The 19,517-nt window shown below is 40.6% G+C and overlaps 1 protein-coding gene across 28 annotated transcripts in view; it reads right to left on the bottom strand.

Annotated features, from left to right (window-relative positions):
* Window positions 1-19,517, bottom strand: part of DLG2 (discs, large homolog 2 (Drosophila)) — a 1,063,278-nt gene that overhangs the window by 98,032 nt on the left and 945,729 nt on the right. For all 28 annotated transcript variants that reach the window (XM_014958284.1, XM_014958304.1, XM_014958277.1 and 25 more), the window contains one exon: window positions 2,667-2,781. In XM_014958284.1, coding sequence (XP_014813770.1) covers window positions 2,667-2,781 — 115 coding nt within the window. The remainder of the gene's footprint in view (window positions 1-2,666; window positions 2,782-19,517) is intronic.

Below are 19,517 nucleotides of genomic sequence, written 5' to 3'. Positions count from 1 at the left end.
ACCCTCTCCTCTGTTGGCATTTCTATGAGCAAATAATGACACTTATTTTCAATTATTACCTTATATGGACCTTACTTCTATTTCTTTGCACTGCTTAGAACACAGCTATTTACTTTGCTTAAGGTCTCTGGCTAAAAAAATCTATGCTTGTATTCAGTGAAGGACAGCAAAATCTCTACATCCCAAAGAAAGGAAAACAGCAAACTTGGATCATAAGCTTGGCATCACAGCTACAGATTTGCAAAATACAGCAATCTGCCTCTAGCTCTCTTGCACATGCTGACCGAAATAATCCATTGAAACAGAAATGCCCTGAGTTGTAAAAATAAAAAAAAATCCAACAAACCTAAATCCCAGACATTTTACTTGGATCCCTGGCTGTAAAGAGTTTATCCACAAAGTGAAAATTGCAGTCTCTGAAAACAAGCACATTTCTGAACCCACATTTATTTTTTCCTTAGTGCCTAACGTAGACATAAGCTACCTTTGTAATTAGCTTATATGATTTGAACTAACAGTGCCTAGCACAATGCTGCAGGCGCTGCTGCACTACAAACACATTATAATGATAGAAAGAGCCTCTCAGACTTCTCAGGGTTGGCCACAGCCAATTGTGTGGGTTTGACCGCAAAAAAATTCTGCTAACAAAAATGACTGAGGCTTTTGAGGTTTTCTGCTTGAGAGGTTTTAGGGCATTTTTTGGAACGACTTCGGAATAAAAGAACAGTTTTTGCAGTTATGGTTTGGGAAGTGATATTTAGATATGCAGCTAAGACATCAAAGATTCCTGCAGTGAAGCACCAGGGCATCTCAGCTGAGTGAGACAGACCACATCCAGAATTCATGAAATAGCACAAACCCAAGCTCATTGGTGCACGCAGAGCGATACTGTACAGAAGAACCAGGCTGGAGCAGATGCAGCACAGATATATTAGCTTGGCAGAGCGTGCAAACTAATAAGCCTCACTTCTCAGCAGGGCTTACCAGGTCGATGCTGATAAAGGGGTAATTGGACTTTGCTGCAGCTCAAACCAGCAAGTTGTTCAGGACGCTGTGTTAGCACTTTGTGGTTACACCTGAATCGACTAATGGTTGCTGGCTTGGACTTCTTGCACTGTTCTTCACCATATTTTGGGTTCCTGGCTTACCTCAAGAATCATAGAATCATAGAATGATAGAATCGTCTAGGTTGGAAGAGACCCTTGGGATCATCAAGTCCAACCATCTACCCTACTCTACAAAGTCCTCCCCTACACCATATCCCTCAGTACCGCATCTAAGAAAAGTAAGCTTGGATCTGTCCCCACATGTCCAATAACCGTAGCTTTTCATAGAACACAAATTCAGGGAGCTGACCAAAGCTCTTGACAATAAACTCATTCTGAGTTTGGTCTGGAAAAAACCTACTGCAGGTGGAAAGTCTCCAGAAGTAAACACAGAGCCGGAGAGGCCAGAAGGGGTTAGACATGCATTGAAAACTGTGACACTTCCACCCTGACCTTGCTCAATAGCAAGGTCACTGGTTACTGTGACCCATAGCCTTTCAGTCCTTATTCTTTCTGGCAGCAGAACCAATTAGTGCTTCATGTGGTGGCTGCTCCCTAGAATAAGACCATCCATGCTAACATTTAGGTTTTTCCTTCCTTCTCTCCTACCTTATCCCTTCATGCTGAGGGCATAATGACAAAATGTAGAATTTAGCCTTAATTGGATCTCTGCAATGTTATCACCTGAATTAGCTCCCCCATGAATAATTATCACTGCCTGGAGGCTGACAAATTGCTTCCCTCTACTTCATGATTGTCAGGAATTTCAAATTATATGCTGAGCATGGGGGGGATGGGGGGAATTGAAAATGAAAAATCTAGAGAAGCATAATTATTAAGATTATTGAAACATGAGGCATGGAGTCCCATAGTTCCCCCATGTCCCAGAGAGGTGAGTTACAGCAAGAGCTTTGCTAGGGGCAACTGGGCAACTCCCTGTCTTTCAGCCAGCAATGGCTATGGCAATAGACTTGCACAGGCAAAGTAAAATGATAAACACTACTACTGCCTGGCTCACCCATTGTTAGGCAGTTCCTATGTTATTCACTACCCCACCTAAGCTGTGTACATCAGCTTGTTTAGCATCTCATCTGCATGTTTGATCTTGCTAGGTAGACAGTAAATTCTTTGTAGCGTAGACTGATAGAAGCGTAAACATACGCAAGGGGATAGCAGCAGAATGTCGTGCATTAAGAATAGCATATAATTTTCCTTGCTTTGTAAGAACAAGGTCTTGGGGGAAAAGTACTCTTTGTGAGAATAATCATTCCATGTCTGGGCAAGACCTCACACAGAAACGCAATGCGTCACTGCACCACAATATCCATCTCAGATATCGAAAGAGCTGACAACTGGTAAGAAATCTTCATCTCATAAAACCAAATCACCATAAAAGCATAATGTTCTTTGAAAACAGCTTGAAATGATCAGATTAAGCAGTAGGGCTTTATCCAATTTTCACATTAATGATGCTGCGCTTGTAAGACTGATGCATTCCTCAGTTCAGTTCAATTCAGTTCCTCAAACTTCTGTCCCACCTTGCCAAACCCACAACACACGAGTCAGGCACAGACGAGGCAGCTGGCGACATATTCTCAGGAGAAAGCTCTCCCTGCTCACCTGACATACAGTGACCTCTTCTGATTAGTCCTCAGGGAGCCGGACCCAGAACTCATGCTGTGATTCATCATCTGCTCGCGCAGGTCATGGATTTTTGCCTCAAACCGAGCGTACTCTAAGGAGATAAAAAAAAACAGAGAAAAAAGATATTTTAGTTTTCTTGACCTATATAATCATTAGGGCTGCTAAATGCAAATTAATGTTAAATTAATGAGTGTAAGGCATGTCCTGAAAATTGAGGTCTAACAGAACCTCACATTAATATAGTATCTTAGGTAAATATATGACCTCTTTATTGTGGTACGTGGACATTTTGGCACTGAACGTGTGAAAACAGTCAGTAAATAACCAGACCTGCCCTCCTGCAGTCTCAAGAAAGGAAAGGAGGTTTAAAGTGTGTTACCAAATACCTTTCAGTTCGCAAAAAGGATGTTGAAATCAGTTTTCCACTAAATCATTCCTCCTTCCAAAGATACCTTGTTAGGGGCAGTGGGATGATGCACTGAAGTTACTAATGAGTCAAGCATTTAGTGTAAAATCCCACCGAAATGAAGGAGATAAATCAAAGCCAAATTATCCCTGAAGCAGCTCTGAAATTGTTGTATGAGCAATAAGCCACCTTATTTCCCCAGCCCATTGAGGACTGGGCTCTCTTTCTTTTTAATAGGTGAAGCCATGGCTGGGCCTTAGGGAGGGTGATCCCTCTCCAGACCTATTTAATCTGCATAAGAATGGTACAAAACCAGTTTCCAGACCTTGTTTTCCTCCCTAATTCTGCCAGTACCTTTGTAAAATGTGACCTGCTGACCAGCAACACGGGACCAGCACCAGGGCAAGGATTCAGCTAGAGGTGTATCATTCAGAGAAGCTCCTCTCTGAAAGGACACATCCCTTGTACAGCCTGGTCAACAGTCCCTCCCATGGGCACGTTCCCCTTGCTCATTGTGTGATCTACCAGGCTGAGTTTTGGTTTGCAGGAGGAAAAGTTAAAGTTTTGGAGACAAGCTCTAATTCCTTGAAATCGACAACTCACAGGCAGTGCTCCAGCAAGAGAGAGAGTCATAATTCAACCTAAACCTGGGAAATCTACCAACGCGAGCTAGCAGACTAACTTGAGGGGGTGTACAAAATCCATTTCAGTGAGTCAGTGACACTTTGAAGAGTAAGATGTTGCAGACTGATGCCAGCAAAGAGAAGAAGATGTTCCCTGCACCTCAATGTTTTATCTCTCTGCCTGCTTCCAAAGGAGGGTCTACATTTCTCCACAGCAAGTCTGGAGCAACAGAGAAACCAGCACGCGAGGTTTCCTCCCTTAAAGGATGGAGGTGCATCCCACCAGATCCCACCACCTCTCAGTTTAAGCAAATAAATCTCTCTTGTGTGTTTATTACTTATTGGTCTGCTCCCTGTTCGTTACTGCTTGAGTTATGTGAGAATGCTCTAAGATAGCAATATTCTCCTTTTCTCCTAGCATAAATCTCAGCATTATTTTTCTTTGATCATTTGCTGGTCACACTAGCTTAGTTCCCAGAATGTCTAGATGCTTTGCACCAGCAACTAATTCATTTTATTCAGTGCCCTTTAACTTTTCATTGGATAATAACATCTGACCTTTCCAAGATCCCACATTTTGCATAGACACTTGCTACCTACAAGCTGGCTTAGCGATGTGGTTTGATTTGGGCTTTTGCATTTGGGTTTTCTTCCTTCTTCCTCTTCTTACTTGATGCATTTTAACTCCCTTACCATTGCGTTTCTTTGGCATTACCTACTGAGTTTGTTAAGGGACAGTGGCTGCTTTGCCAGTCAGCTGGGAACCACTGCCAGGGTGTAAGACTCTTCAGTCTTCCCACATACCTATGACTTCACTGACTGCAGCTGAAATTCCGCATGAGAAGAGACACTCCTACATGCAGACTGTGTTTCAGATTTATCCTCTAGCTTGTTTCTCGTTCGTTTCTTTCAGCTAGAGTACATCTTTAAACTTCTCGGTGATTTAAAATCCCAAATCCTCAGCGGAACTAAGGCTCCTATAAAACTGTATTGTTTTTCAAAGTGGAGTTTAGTTTTGAAGAGTTTATCCCAGAGTAGGATTTAAGTTTGCTCTATGTGAGTCATATTTGTTCTATTTCCCCTCTCTAGAATTTGTTTAGTAAATAATAATCTTCTGAGCGGGGCTTTGTTTAACTTATATTTCATTATAACAGATTTAACATTTCTTCTTGGCAAATAGGAAAGGTGATCTTAAAAACAAAAAGCTTGCTTTTCTCTTCATACAGTGTCAGTCCTCTGATGCAGACAGAATACTACAGTTTTATGGGTTGTTAATAGGTCTCTTTCATGTGCGGTGGATACACTGAAGAAGACAGCAAACACAGAGTGTAATTCAGCTTCTTTGATGTTTTACATCTGGATGAGGCCAAAGATATGAATGATTTACACTAGAGCAGCTGTAACGGCAGCTTTCCCTTTAATAAGCAACCATATCCCAGGCAGAGTCTGTATGTGAGGTGTGGGAGTAACTCCCAGATTTAGACACCGATCTGGAGAGTGAGAAGAGAGGATTGAAAATCTGACTCTCTCCAGCACAGCATCCAGCTATTTGCAACTTGAACACCAGCTCATGAGATACTCGGATGACTACAGCTTGGTCAGATGATGATATTACAGCTTGTGCTCTGAGTTCAGAGCGCACTTGTACTTCAACTGATTTTAACCGACTGCAAATTTATTCTGAATTTAATAATCTCTCTTTTTCTGGAAGGCATTTTGAAACCACAACACATGTTAGAAATTGTCTAATAAGCGTGTGGTGGAAGTTCAGGGTTCAAGCCACTTCTCCCTGCTTGATATAAATAACTACTGATGTACTAATGATAGTTCTGTTACTTCATGTTCTTGAGATGTTTTTCTTTTAGGTTAAAATACATAGATAAATTGAAAATAACAAAATTTATGGGCCTGTATTTTCCCACAGTATCAAAAAATACTGAAATTGGAATGTGCACTTCTCTCTTTCTCTGGACAAATTCCTGGACAAAAAATTGCAAATCCATCAATGCAGGTAGGATTTAACCCAGCTCAGATCAGCTTCTTTAATCTCAGTCCTCCTAGTTCTCTTTCTGATGCCTAGATACTACAGTGACAGCTGCATTTGAAACGTGAGCAGAAAAAGAGAGAGTGATGCTCCATATCTGCCATCAGAACTGCTACAGTAGTCATACCCACTGGGAAAAAGTTCTTTTTTCTTAACACTTCTTTATATATGGGGTCATTCCAGAGGAGCTGTTTCCTAATAGCTTTTCATTTGCTAGGTGTGAGTGAGTGTCAGTGCTAAAGTCCAGAAAAAAAAATCATGTTTCCTTCAAATTCAGCACTGAATCTAAATAACACACTTTCAAGTCTCTTACACAATTAAAAGGACGCTAAGGTTGTGACATGCCGATACAAAATACAGTTAAAGCTGATTCACTAATTTCATGCCCTTTAAAGAAAGGGAGAACAGAAAACGTATTGCTGCTGGAGTGCATCATTAGCGAAATTTGCCAAATTTTACTTACCAAAATCTATCTGCAAAGGTCCTACTCGTTGCCTGACTCACTAATGATCTAACTTACTCTGGTAGCTTAAGAAACCGATAAAGTCATGCATTAGACTAAAAGGGCAAATGGGCGAGCAAACCGTCACCTATATTATTGCTGGGGTCAGCGTAGATGATATAACGGTGTGTGCTGGTCTGCGGCTCTGGAAATGCTGCAAGAAACGGGGCAGATGAGATGGAGGGAGGTGTTTGCTCATCCTCTGCTTCAGAGCTGTCTCGAGGCTCAGGGCAGCGTTGGCAGATGTGTGTGTAGCCATCCCAAGGGTACAAATACCACTCACTAGCCCTGGAGGTGTGGAGCTAGAGCTGTTGGGAGTGGGAGAGGAGATTGTTGCCACAGGTAATGGCCCAGCTGCAGGGACAGAAAGGCCATTTTCAGGGCCTGGTATTGACTCTGTGTGGGCTGCCAGCCCCGGCAGTGCCCTCCCAAGCAAGTTGATACTTTCCCAGGGGTTTGTTTTCTTAAGTTGGCTCTACTTAACTCTCTGGGCAGTCAGGAGAGAGAGGAGTCAGCTTGAGGGGCTGCAGTCTGAATTGCCCCCAAGCCCAACCAAGGACAAAACTGAGGGTATTTATCAAATACCGACACTAGTTTGAACAACTGAGGTTTGTCTGCTTCATACAGGACTCATTAGCCTGAATATATGGACAGGGAGACGTTGTTTTTCCTCCAACCTCATTCTGACAGCTTGCCAAGTGCTATATCTGAGACTCACATATTCTAACCTTCGAATATCAATGCAATTGTTTGCCTTTCTATGTTGAAAGACCTGTATAGACCTTTGGGAGAAATCTTCAAACACCTTGAATCTTCTCCTTAGTTCACATACTGAGAAATCAAAGCAAGGTAAATGGCCAACCCAATTAAAGAAACACCTAAACCCCCAAACCCTAACAGTAGTCCACTTCAACTGAAACTTCAAGTTTAGTCGGCCAAGATCAAAACAAGGATCTACAAAATCCTGCCTAATCCACTTTGGTGTCTGAGGATACGCAGACATCAACATTTTCACCGCTGAAGTGATTTAGATAACTAAAATCCTGCCACCCCTTCTGCAGCTGTGCAGGTGGGTACCTACATGTTGGGAGCAATTGTTTTAATACACAACACACACATCTCCCTTTTGAGTTTCCTGTTGATTATCTTTGATGGCCCATGATCTGACCTAGTACATGAGCTGTTGTGGGTCCGATTATTCAACAATTAAGTCTCTCCACATGTTATGCAGGAAAATGCCATGAGCTTGTGAGATCCATGGTGGATACCTAGACATCAAGGATAGTTAGGCTGAGTGCTGCTGTGACTTAAGTCCTTTCATAGCTATGGGGCAAGGACTCTTTCAATTAAAATAAGCAGTGTATCGAAAGTTTAAGTATAAATTCTCCAAGTCACTTCAGAAACGGCCTAAAAGGCTATCATACTTGAGCATACATAAAAGCTCTTGGAAGCCTTAGATATATCTGAGAGATCAAAAATAAATGCAAGAAACAAAACCTCAAGAAACATTTAGAAAATCATAGTGAAAACAAAGTAATTTCTAAATCTAAAAATAACAGAGATTTTATAGCTAATGGTTTGATGCTACTTTTTAGTCATATAAAGAATAGCTATGATAAATGAATAAATATGCTGCAGCTCCTCTACGAGAGTTGCAGAATTTTATAAAGCTAGATTACTGTTATTTTTCACTTTTAACTTTATAATGAAGATTATAGCTTTGATTGAACTTCGAGAATATGAAAACAAAAAAGCCCCGATCCTACAAGTAATGTATAGTTAAGCAACTGAAATGCTGATGTGTTATACAACAGTGAAAATAATAGCTCAGCATCGCAGTCCAAGTCTTTATTAGTTCGAACTCCTTTAGTGCTGGCACCTTTAGAGAGATAGCAAATCCTTCTGTCAGCAGGTATCAAAATTTGCTTTCCTGTGTAATTCAGGATTTGCTTCTAGATGATAACAGATTTCCTAACTGCTGCTTTTGTGCTTCTGAACTATTGAATCTCTAACCCACTTCAGCAAACGGTGAAGCAGGGGTGGCTATAACACAAGTGGGAGGTTGGATAAGGCAGCGCGTACCGCTCGGACTCTGTCAGGGTGTGGAAGGGAAATAAGACTCAAACTGTCCAATTTTAACAGAGTACACTCCTTAAAAACAAAACAAAAACAAAACAAAAAACTAAGAAGGCGTTAGTTAAAGACAGAATTTTATCATCTCAAAAAGGGTATGTTGAATAACTCTAGACACTACAATAAAGGAGTAGCTGCCAGACCAGCTTCTCCATCAGTATCAATTTGGCATAATTTCAGTGGATCCAGGCCAGCTCAAACGTTCTGAGATTTTCCTCTGTTCTGTTTATGGGAACACAAATTGTATGGCGCTACAGCAAGTCATGAACTTATTGCCTTGGACATCTGAAATAGCAATGTGCATGATATTATTATTACGGTAACATTATTTATGCTATTTATGTAAATATTTTTTCCCTCTACCTCCTTTTAGCAGATGTCTTGGCTGGATTGTTTAACATTTAAAATAATAGAAGAACGCATTTCTTCCTACAAGGAGTATTTCCCATTTCTGCCCTTCGTCCCCAGTGCTGTCCAGTCACCACTGTTCCACACATGGTGGTGAGAGGAAGGTGAGCAGCCCAGCATCAAGAGTTCAGGGGACTGGGTCTGATCCTTGCTTTTCCGCAGATTTACAGGGTGAACCTTGGTGAGTCACAAAGAGTAAGTCCCAGCACCTAAGGCAGAGTTATGGATGCTACCTAACACTGTGTCTGTGGCTATGCCTGTCAGATGCCTAGCGTCCCACAGCCCTGGAAGCCTTTGAAACTACTGTAACACACATAAAAAATGAAAGAGTGTGCAAAAAGACATGAATTGCTAATAGTTTTGGTTAGCGTTTTATGTCTTCTGTTTGTGATTTTTTTTTTGTTGTTTCAATTTTTGCTAAAAGTACCCTGACAGATGTTTTTAGATGATTAGGAGGTCAATTCTACAGCTGTCTGAGGCTGCAAGCAATTACACAGCAGGTTAATGACAGTGAAAAATCTTTGTACTCTGTGGTAATTTCTGAAGAAATAAGCAAACAAACATACTATAATTAGGTACAGTTTACTGTATCTTTGCTGCTTCTACCTTCCTCTGCCATGTTTGGTGTTGGCCACTGCCAGGGACAAAGTTCTGGATGAGGCTGGCTTCATATCTCATATTGTATAGCAAAAACCTTGCTTTTAATGAGTCCAAACAATCTATTAGATTTAACGTCACCTAAATTCATCACATAACAGGCAAAAATGCACACAATCCTGATGCCATCAATAGGCAATGCAATAGCATGCATTATTTATTGGAGAAATTGTTGCTCAAAAGGCATCTCTCCATTCAGGATGCACTGAGCAACAGAACAAGTTATGCTACTACTTCTTATCACAGAACTCCCCTGAGCTCACTCAAAGGAAATGAAAAACACAGATTTCAATACTGGGGACAGGAAGATACATTTACATTTTATTAGTTTTTATTAGTTTGAACATATCTCCTTGTTTTTAATGGAGTATTTTCAACAGACATTTTCAGGAACCTTTCAAAATAATGACACAGGCATATTTACTGATTTTACTCATTGCTTTGGCCTTTAAAACTTCAGCATAGTAGGGCCATTAATGTATTTTTCTTTGATATTGGTTGCTTGCCTTCCTTTACCAATATACAGGTATTTATATTGAGCCTGTCTTCTAATTAAAATTTCACCCTGTATGTTTGTTCTGTAGCTGGCCTCTTTGCCAAAACATCACTACTAACTTTATTTTCGTTTGCTTTATTACTGAAGACAATGCTTCTTTCATCTGTTGCACCATTAGATACAGCCCTCATATTGTGTTAGCTGTGAATATAAATACACCTGAAAAGATATCTTCCTCCCACAATATGTTCAAGAGACTAATATCGTGCTCTATTCTTAGTCACGGGGAATATAATTCCAATCCAAATTAGTCTCTGGAAGCTTTAGTTTCAGAGACTTCATGCCTCATAATGAAAGAGATGTACTAAAATAAATCAAGCTATTAGTGAGTGACAAGGACTTTGTATTCCACTGAGGCATTATTCTACCTGTTCCCTTAAAGCCTATCCTTGGCTTACGAAGCATCAGCCTGGACTTTCTCAGCTGGGAATTTCTTGCAGCTTCTTCCAACTATTGAAGAAAACTACAAGCAACTCAATAGCTTTTAAAAACAACCCTTCCTTCCCTCCTAAGATTTTGGGAAACTTTCTCCTGCACAGAATTTAATGTATTCTCAAAAATGTATCCCTTCTTTTATTTGAATTGGGGGGAGGATACCCCCCCCCGAACTAACCAAGACTGTGTGTGGCACTTCTTCAAATCCTGGAAGGCTCACACCTAGCTAACATCTTGGACAATGCTGTGTGTATGCAAGTCCAAGAAGGAGCAAGACAACTAAAGAGCAGAGAGTCAGATCTGAAACAACCGTATCACCGCACCACGCGTGGTCTGCCTTGGCAGCACAGTGTGAAATTTTGGAAAAAATTGGGCACATCACCCCAGGCATCTAGCTTGCACAGCCACGCTTGCCCAGCAGAGCAGCATATGTCTCATTAACCTTGATAGCTTCGTAGGAGTTGCTGTTTTGTACAGTGCAGAAACATTTTGAGATATCTGCTGGTTTAGGCACAAAATGACTCTGTCAAGGTGGAAAAAAAAAAGCTTCCCTGCATTGGAATCCTCTTTCTTCAACAAATATTTATGTGGGTCATTGCAAAGAAAAAAAACCTACTTTCTATTAATAACTAATCTAATTCATTTAGTATTTTCGTTGCTTCAGGCTAGTTGTAGAGGATCTTATTTTCAGACATTTATTCAATTTCCACAATTTCCCATCCAAAATCATTGTCCTGGGGCAGTTGTTACTCATTATTTTTGCTTCATTTCTTTTTCTTGTTTCTGCTTTTTACCAAGTCCAGTCCTAATTCTTGGGAGTTGAGCATATTATACTGATTAGCTATATCTTCTTAATGATGATGCTGGCTTAGTCTCCTAGCTCTTAAAGACATGAATTGACATGAGGAAACAAAATACAGCGCTGAGCACTTCTAGAGTATCTTAGTGCCATTCGCTTAGTGGCCAGCCCAGCCTTAACCACCCCAGATGGCAACAAAGACAAGCCTTTGTGGTGGTCTTGACTAACCCTGTATCTTTTACAGACTCTTGGTGGTAAATGATTTCTACCTACTTCCAGCTGTTTATAAATTTCCTCCTTCCAAAGGTCTCCTAAGTTCCCCACGTGGCTCACTTGAGTTTTCCCAAAACTGGCTCAATAAGAATGAACTGGGTTAGCCTGTTTAGTCAATTTATGCTAACCTGGGTGGGTCTGATTGATTGATGAAGCTAAGAAAGCACTCAGACACAAAACTGCCTGCAGATGTGAAGAGGGCAGGATACAGTGACAGGGAGCTGGGAGCAGAACGGGGCAGGTGGCATCTTCCCCAGCATTGCTGTATGCAGAAGATGCCACCTTGTACTAAACTGTGTTGGGAAAAGAAAATGGGTTCAATCCTACTTCATCATCTCCAGAATCAATAGCAACGTAATGTGACTAAGGAGAGAAATGACGTGCATAGGAATTGTGCAAGATTCTTTTTGGAAGAAAACTGGAAATGTAGACCAGTCCGACCTGCCTGATTTTCATACAAAAAAGAAAAAAAAAAAGATACTGCTAAATCAGGGCTCAAAACTCCCAAGTGAACTTTTACGAAAACTTATATGAAAACTTTCACAGTTAAGGCATCATATGCCAGTTTTGTACTCCATGAAATTCTGATATACTCAGAGTGGGAAGAGATAAAAAAGGGGTTCCTAAAAGAGAATTGGGAAAAAAAACGTTTCTTTCTGAAAATAGTGGTGGAGAAGCTAATGTGATTTTATTAATTCCATAAACCAGCATGCAAGCTGCAGCCTACAGTAAAAAAACCCTCAAAACCCACAAATTATTTAAAAATTATAAGCTAAACCAGAAAATTAAATAGTAGTAAGAATACCAATACTACCTGATGTAATTATTCATATAACAAGATAGTCTTGCAGCCTAGCGATAGCAAAGAGATCAGAAGGACCATCAGTAACACAACCAGAATCTTGGCAAAAGTGTTAGGAAAATAAACATGGATATATCTCACTGGGTTGAGCTGTTTTGCTATGATGATTAATACCATTTGCAAACACTGAATAATGCTGTTAATAAATATTCACTTCCTGACTTCAAAATCTGCTAAGTAAAAGCTACCTCCACTTGTAACCTTCACTTTCCTACACTCAGTTGTGCTGTTTTTCCTGACAAGGATATCTTCAGCCTTCTCCCAAGGCTGTCTGGGACACTATTGAATTAAAAAGAAGAACTGAGCAAAGACTGGAAAAAAACCTATCCACTTCTGCCATGAAAAAAACTTTTAAAAAATCCCACACGTCCTGAACAAAAAATAAAAGTATGCAGAAAAGAATGAAATCAATAAAAAAATTCCCATGTGTGTATTGATCTTTTCTAAGAGGCAATATTGAGTGCAGCTGCAGAATTGTATTAGTTTGCTAGAGCTTCCTGATTAAGGGGATTACCGGTTCTAATACAAACAGGTAATAAGGAATGGCTGAGCACATTACAAGCCTGAATGAATTTAAACAAGACAAATACATTTATTACCTCAGGATAAGTCATGCTCCCTGTGTGCCTCTTACCTTATTATAAGGAATATTTTGAGTACTGTGGAATGAGATGTATGTTGTGCAACTGGCCACTAATTAGGCATGGAGGCTATATTTGATGGTCTGGATGCTCTGAAATGTGGATTAACTTGAGCATCAGATCATGTAAAATTGGAATAACGTCTGAAAAATCAATGTAATACCAACAAATGCCTTGCAATTACTGCTGATATTCTTGAGCTCATCATTCACAGAAACACAGAAACCCACCTTTATGCCATAAAAGATCTAGCTGGAAAAGGTCTTTTTAATCAAGTCTAACTCCTGCTTTTACAGAAAATCAAAACCTAAAATTTTGTCTATAAGATGCTTGAAGACTGTCCTGCGATTAGTTCTATTTGACATTTCATAACTGTCGGAAGACCACATACAGAATCTGGTCCTCAAAGAGGTAGACTCATTCTTCCAACTAACTGCAGCTGAAGCCTATGCCTTGGCTTTTGCACCAGCACAGTTCCTCTGTGTAAATTGCTCTTTTCCTTTGTATATTGATTCTCATGACAGATTTACAGAGAGAACAGAACTTCACCTACCAATCTCCATTTTGCTAAATAAACAATCCAATCTGTGTTTCAGGCTTTTTTGGTAGGCTTGCCTCTCCTGTAGTTGGCTTTTTATTCCTTGTTGCAATGTCCCTGCTGGTTTAAATAGCAATGTCCTATATCATGCAATATCAAATGACTTGGATCAATCGTATTCCTCTTTCTAAAAACTAAATGTATTATCAAAGACTGATATTAAGAAAAATTGCCAGACTATACTATATTACTTTATTTATCCCATTTTGTATTTACCTCCCTGTTTTGTTTCAAAATCTGTTTTGAAGTATGAGGAGACATTTGTGTATCTCCAGATATGTTGAATTCACATAGTTCATTTTTCTCCTTTCCTGATGCATACTGTAGGTGTCATTTTCCAGATAAAGGGCTATCTGCAGCTGAATAGATATTTGAGAAGCTCTTCCTACTCCCTGTGCCAAGTCTCCAGTATTCTGTGACAGAGTAACCAATTCTGCCGATCCTCAGCACAGCAATGTCTTTTCACCTTTGCTCCCATGTCAGTGGTGATAATTCCCATGCTTATATATTTTTTTGCTATTATCTATCCCATTGGTGGTCCTACTTTTAGCTACATAAAAGAAGAATATTGTATTACAGCTTTTCCACTGAGTGAAAACTGAAAATGCAAAGTTAATTTTACGTGTACCACATATTGATGGATATTACTAAGTAATATTCTAATTAGTATTAAGTACTAAGCCCTTTGAGGTTTCTGTCTACAGTGTGTTCATCAAATCAGTGCCTTCAGTGATTTCATTCAACTCAGATGTGCCAGACACATAGACTTAGGTAAAACCAAAAAGATCAGGTTCAATCGTCCAGGAAGCAGAAGACCTCTGCTGTGTCCCTGCTGTGCTGGTGAGCCACACTACAGACAAGGTTTACAGATTAGCAGAAAATGGAAGTGCTGGAAACCTGTCCATCCAGGACAGGTTGCAGAGGAACATGTCCAGGCGGGTTTTGAATGTCTCCAAAGAAGGAGACTCCACCACCTCCCTGGGCAGCCTGTTCCAGGGCTCTGCCACCCTCAAAGTAAAAAAGTTCATCCTCATGTCTTCTTATATTCTTTCATGATTCTGACAAGCATCCTAGAATAAGAATGACAACCTCAACAGCTTTTCCCAAGGAACAGCTGTTTGTTCTCTGGAGTAAGTGAATGCTCTGTTATCCTGAAGTGGTGGGTAGTATTGGTTTGTGTTTTACACTACCTTACAGAAAATCAGTTAAATGCATTTATATATATATATCATTGAATGCATATATGTATAGAATGTGTATGTTTTTATGTATATATATAGCCTATATACAGATAGAGAGAGGGATAGAGAGAGAAAAAGGTGCTGTGTCAAATGTTAGCTATTTCCTGGTGCACGCTCTCCCACAGATGCCAGCCTACAGCTAGTGACAGCAGTTGGATTGCAGTGCCATATGCTCCCTTGAAAGGCAAATTCTTAGACCCATTTTCAGTGGGGAAATCATAATTTTTAATGCAGTGACAGTATTTCATTACTGCAATCTATGGCTTTAACATAAGATTTATTTGACATCTGCAGACTGGCTTTCCCTTTCCTGAAGAGGTTGTTGACAAAAATGGTGATAGTCTGCAATATTTTGTTGACGTTGTATTTTGGTTCAGCCTTGCTACGCTGGGTTCTCCAAGGCTCTCTGATTTTCTGCTTTATTACTTGTGACTGTCCAGGATGATCCAGGTAGCAAAAAGCAGTGGATCAATTTGATCCCTTCACTTACGTGATTAAACAACGTTCAGCATGGATAAATGTCACCTCCATACAGCTTTCAGAGGCAGTTTGGACAGGAACAGTCAAAACATATAAACAGTTCAGAAATTTCTTGGAGAATAGAAGAATGACTTATGTTTCCCATGCACACTCTTCTAAGAAATAGATATACCCAGCTCAAATGAGAGGCTTGGGAGAGATCGTCTGGGAGTGCATCATCATTTGGGATTTGTGATCAAGTTCCTAAGTGTTGACCACATTGGGGCAACTGACTGCACTTTCCAAAGCAAATGGAGATGTTTCAACTCAGACGGCAGTGATAAAGGACTGCACCAAATTGCTCTGCCCAGCGTTTTCCAAGGACAAAGAGCACACGTTTGCATGGTGCCAGGCATCAGAAACTTGCAACTGGAGCATAACCTGAGCTCTCAGAGCGAGCAGGAGGCAGGGACATTGTCAGCCTCAAAGCCATGTGGGAGCAGAAAAGTCTCAAGGGTTGTAAGTCACAATTATATCTTTTTACAGATGTCTAATTTGTTCTTAAAGATCCCCAGAGATGAAGACACTTCAACCACCCCAAGCAGTCTGCTCTGGTGCTTCGCTCTCCTTTCTGCAGCTGCATTTTTTCCTAATGTCTCATTTGAAACTATTTTTGCTGCTTTTTAAGACCATTTCTCCTAGTTCACAATGAATACGAGAAAACAATATGGCAAGCTGAATTATTTCAAAACTAACGCTCTACTAAGATTACAAAAAATAATGAAAAAGGGGCACACAGCTGAACAGGCAAGCAGGGATAGTTTTGCAGGTGAAAATATTTTGAAAAAGTCTGCAAGAGTCAGAAACGAGACCTTAAAGAAAATTACTGTATACCAATTGGGACAGATGAAGCTCATTACTGCCAATGGCCTACATGCTATAAAATGGGTTAATATTGCCACAGAAACCTTTTTGGTGTGTCCCTGTAATTAGCACAAAAGTATTATTATTGTAATTAACTGAATCCCCTAGTACCTAGTGCAGTGTTCATGGCTGTAAGCAGGTTAATGTGAAAATTAATTTGTGCTAATTCACACAAGATCAGTGATGCCCGAACAAATCTGGCTGCAGCGGCATTTTGTGGAATAACAGTATTTTCCTGTTGACTTACATAGGGCACTGAAGCTTCAAGAATGTCACGTAAACCCATCTTAGCTTTCAGTTGTGGTAAAACTCTTCTGGTAGTTCTCTGTCTTCTTTGGATAAATTTATTGTGAAACTCACTCCTAAGTTAATAAGAAATGTACTAGTCCTAGGTATAGAAATTGATGGAATAAAAGATTTGGGCACCTTCTTTAGCTTGCTCAAGGGGCTGGTTAGTCTCAGAACAGACTGTTCTCCAGGGGAACAAGTTGATTTCACCTCTCCAGGCGAAAAGTTACCTTTTCATTTTGAGAGGGTTATCCTTGACTTCTAGGGCAGAGCATGGTGCCACATACACACAAGAAAGAAGAAGATAAAATTCTTTCATGCACAAAACTTTAAGTGCAAGAGACTGTAGGAAAATTCAGAGACTTGCACTTCTTAGTTATAGGAAAAATTGGAAAATAATAAAATCCCACTACCTGGATAACAGAGAGAGAACATGGTTGAAGTCAACCCAAATCAGGGGGTGGTTCAGTGTTAAGGGACAGGGAGAGAGAAGATAACTGGTTTCTGTGCCTGCTGCTTTTTATTCTTCCACTAAAAAAAATAATGTCTTGCAGTGGACAGACAATTTCTGTTCCCTGTTAACATTAGGCTGAAGAAACACTGTCATCACCTGCCAGTGTAATAGGGAAAATTAAGCTTCACAGCTTTAACTAAGCTGTCTTGTAGCTGTGACTATTCTTGTACTGTTTGGACAGTGACTAGCTATGCTAGGAATGGCTAATTAAGGATTTTTTGCTCTCTTTTCTCTCATCTGTGTTAAACTAAACTTCTGCAACTTGCTTAGCTCACCTTCCTTCAAAGGGCTACAGTCCCATATGAATGTTTTTTATGAATATCTAGAACCACCTCTCCTTAACTTTACAGCTGCAGTCTCCAGTCATCCTCCTGCAGGGATGTGCTACCACAATAATGTGAGGGAAATAGAGCTGGATCCTCACAATCTAGTCCCACTCCTGGATCCCTTCTTGTTCGTTGCCCTCCCACCCTGCACTTTGAGGCGGGCAAATGACAGGGGACTCATGAAGGCTGTTTTCAGCCTATTGGCTTTAATCTTCTAGGGACCCTAAAGAGAGGCTCACCCACAGCTCAATTCAGGGCCACCATCCTTGAGAGGATCTTCTCTCTCTACCCAGTTCAGGAGGAGCCTGGTGGACCAGGCCTGGTGGACCAGCCTTCCTTGTCATTATCAGTAACAGGAGAGTTTTTGTCTGCTGTGTCCTTTCTGTCCCCTGTCCTTGACACAGCAAATCAAAGCCCAGATTCCCCCCTCTCTTGACCCATTCTGTTACAACCTTAGAATGTAACTTTATACTTACAAAACACTGCATTTCACGGTAAAACTAGCCTATGTGTCTCTGCCCCCACTGACCCGTCAGTTCTCTGAGGCTACACTGACTTAGCCCTGGTTTTTAATGAATGTAACAGTGGGGCCCATGAGCTGTGGTAAGGAGCTGGGTGGTGGAGAGGTCATCTCAACCTGTGATGCAGCCCCTGCAGAGCAAGGAAAGCCACACAGCTTCAGGCTTCCCACCTCCTCCATCCCCTTTGCTGTTTCCTGGGGCCATCCACAACCTCACCAGAGGCTTGGTGAAAGCCACGTGTCCTCCTTGCATCTCCCACAGCCTCCAGCGTGCTGTGGGCTGGGGAGCAACTACTCTGTATTTCTTCATTTGCAAATTACCTGGTGTATGTTGATGTGCCCTGTGCCTGTTCTTTGCCCAGCTGGAGTGCTTAATCCCTGCATTTCTTTCTGTTATCTGCCTCACCTCTCCACTATCCCTCTTCCATTACCTGTTAAAATAATTTTTCAAGAATACATAAACACTCTTTCTCTCTTCCATTGCTTCAGCCTAACTACTCTTTCGTTTGTTTGGTTTTTTTTTTTTTTTTTTTTCCCCAAGCCTTCAGTGTCCTACAGATCTGGCACGGTCATGAGTTTGAAGAACAAGTACATTTGATTTTCCTTTCTGTATATGCATCTGTGTATTTGTTTGGTTTTTTTATTTTTTTCCTGCTTCCCTAACTTCTGCCAGGTATCGAGCTTGTTGGGTTCAATTAGTCTCCTTTCTCACAGCAGATATCCATCTGAAGAGTGGCCTGTGATGATTTCAGGTGCAATTTGCTATCATTACTTTAACTTTCCTTTTCACAAGGCCATTTAGTTGAAAGACAATCAAGCTGAGAGAGGCTGAGTTGGTAGTGGAAAAAATAAAGTGAATAGAAGGCAGTGAAACAAACTTTCTTTTCTATAAAATGTAACATGAATCTTGCTGAAAGCTAGGCAGGTCACATTGGTTTAGATATTTGAATTTTTTCATACTATTCAATATGCATTGTAAATATGCAAAATTGCAAAGGACAATATATACAGCTTTGTTGTTTTATTGAAGGTAAACAGAAAGCTGAGAATATCTCACTATTCCAAGCTTAGAAGATACATAAGAGGAGGTCCTAATGACCTCAAACTACAAACACAGTTTTAAAATCTTTCACAGTCAAGCTTTCAGCGGGGCATAATAGTTCAGTTCACTACAAAAAAATGTACGTCTTTGAAATTACGAGCCTAGTTTGACTTTCATGTGTTATTAGCTCTCAGTGGAACTGAAGCATTTAAATTGATTGTAATGAGACATTAGCAGACACTATTACTGCAGCAAACCATTCCTGTTTTGAGACGGCTGGCTCAGGAGGCCTCTAAAAGCATCCCAACAGGCAGCGGGTACCGTGCACTGACAAAGGGAAACAAAAATCAGCTTTGCAGAGGTTTGCCACACAGCTGGTGCTGCTGTGCGGGGCATGCCAAGCGGCTGCTCTGGAGGGCACCAGTAACGGAGGGCAGCACCCCTCAAAGGGTGGGAAGAGATGCCAAAGGGATTGCTGCTTACATGGATGTATGTTTTTAAATATACGCAAATGAATTTTGGCCAGATGTTAAAAAAAAAACCAATTAAATCTCTGGGCGGGGGCGGGGTGGGGGG

This window comes from Calidris pugnax, unplaced genomic scaffold, assembly GCF_001431845.1.
Source record: "Calidris pugnax isolate Ruff unplaced genomic scaffold, ASM143184v1 scaffold252, whole genome shotgun sequence".
Classification (NCBI taxonomy): domain Eukaryota; kingdom Metazoa; phylum Chordata; class Aves; order Charadriiformes; family Scolopacidae; genus Calidris; species Calidris pugnax.
The sequence above is the reverse complement of the archived record's forward strand: the minus strand, read 5'-3'. Positions and strand labels throughout refer to the sequence as shown.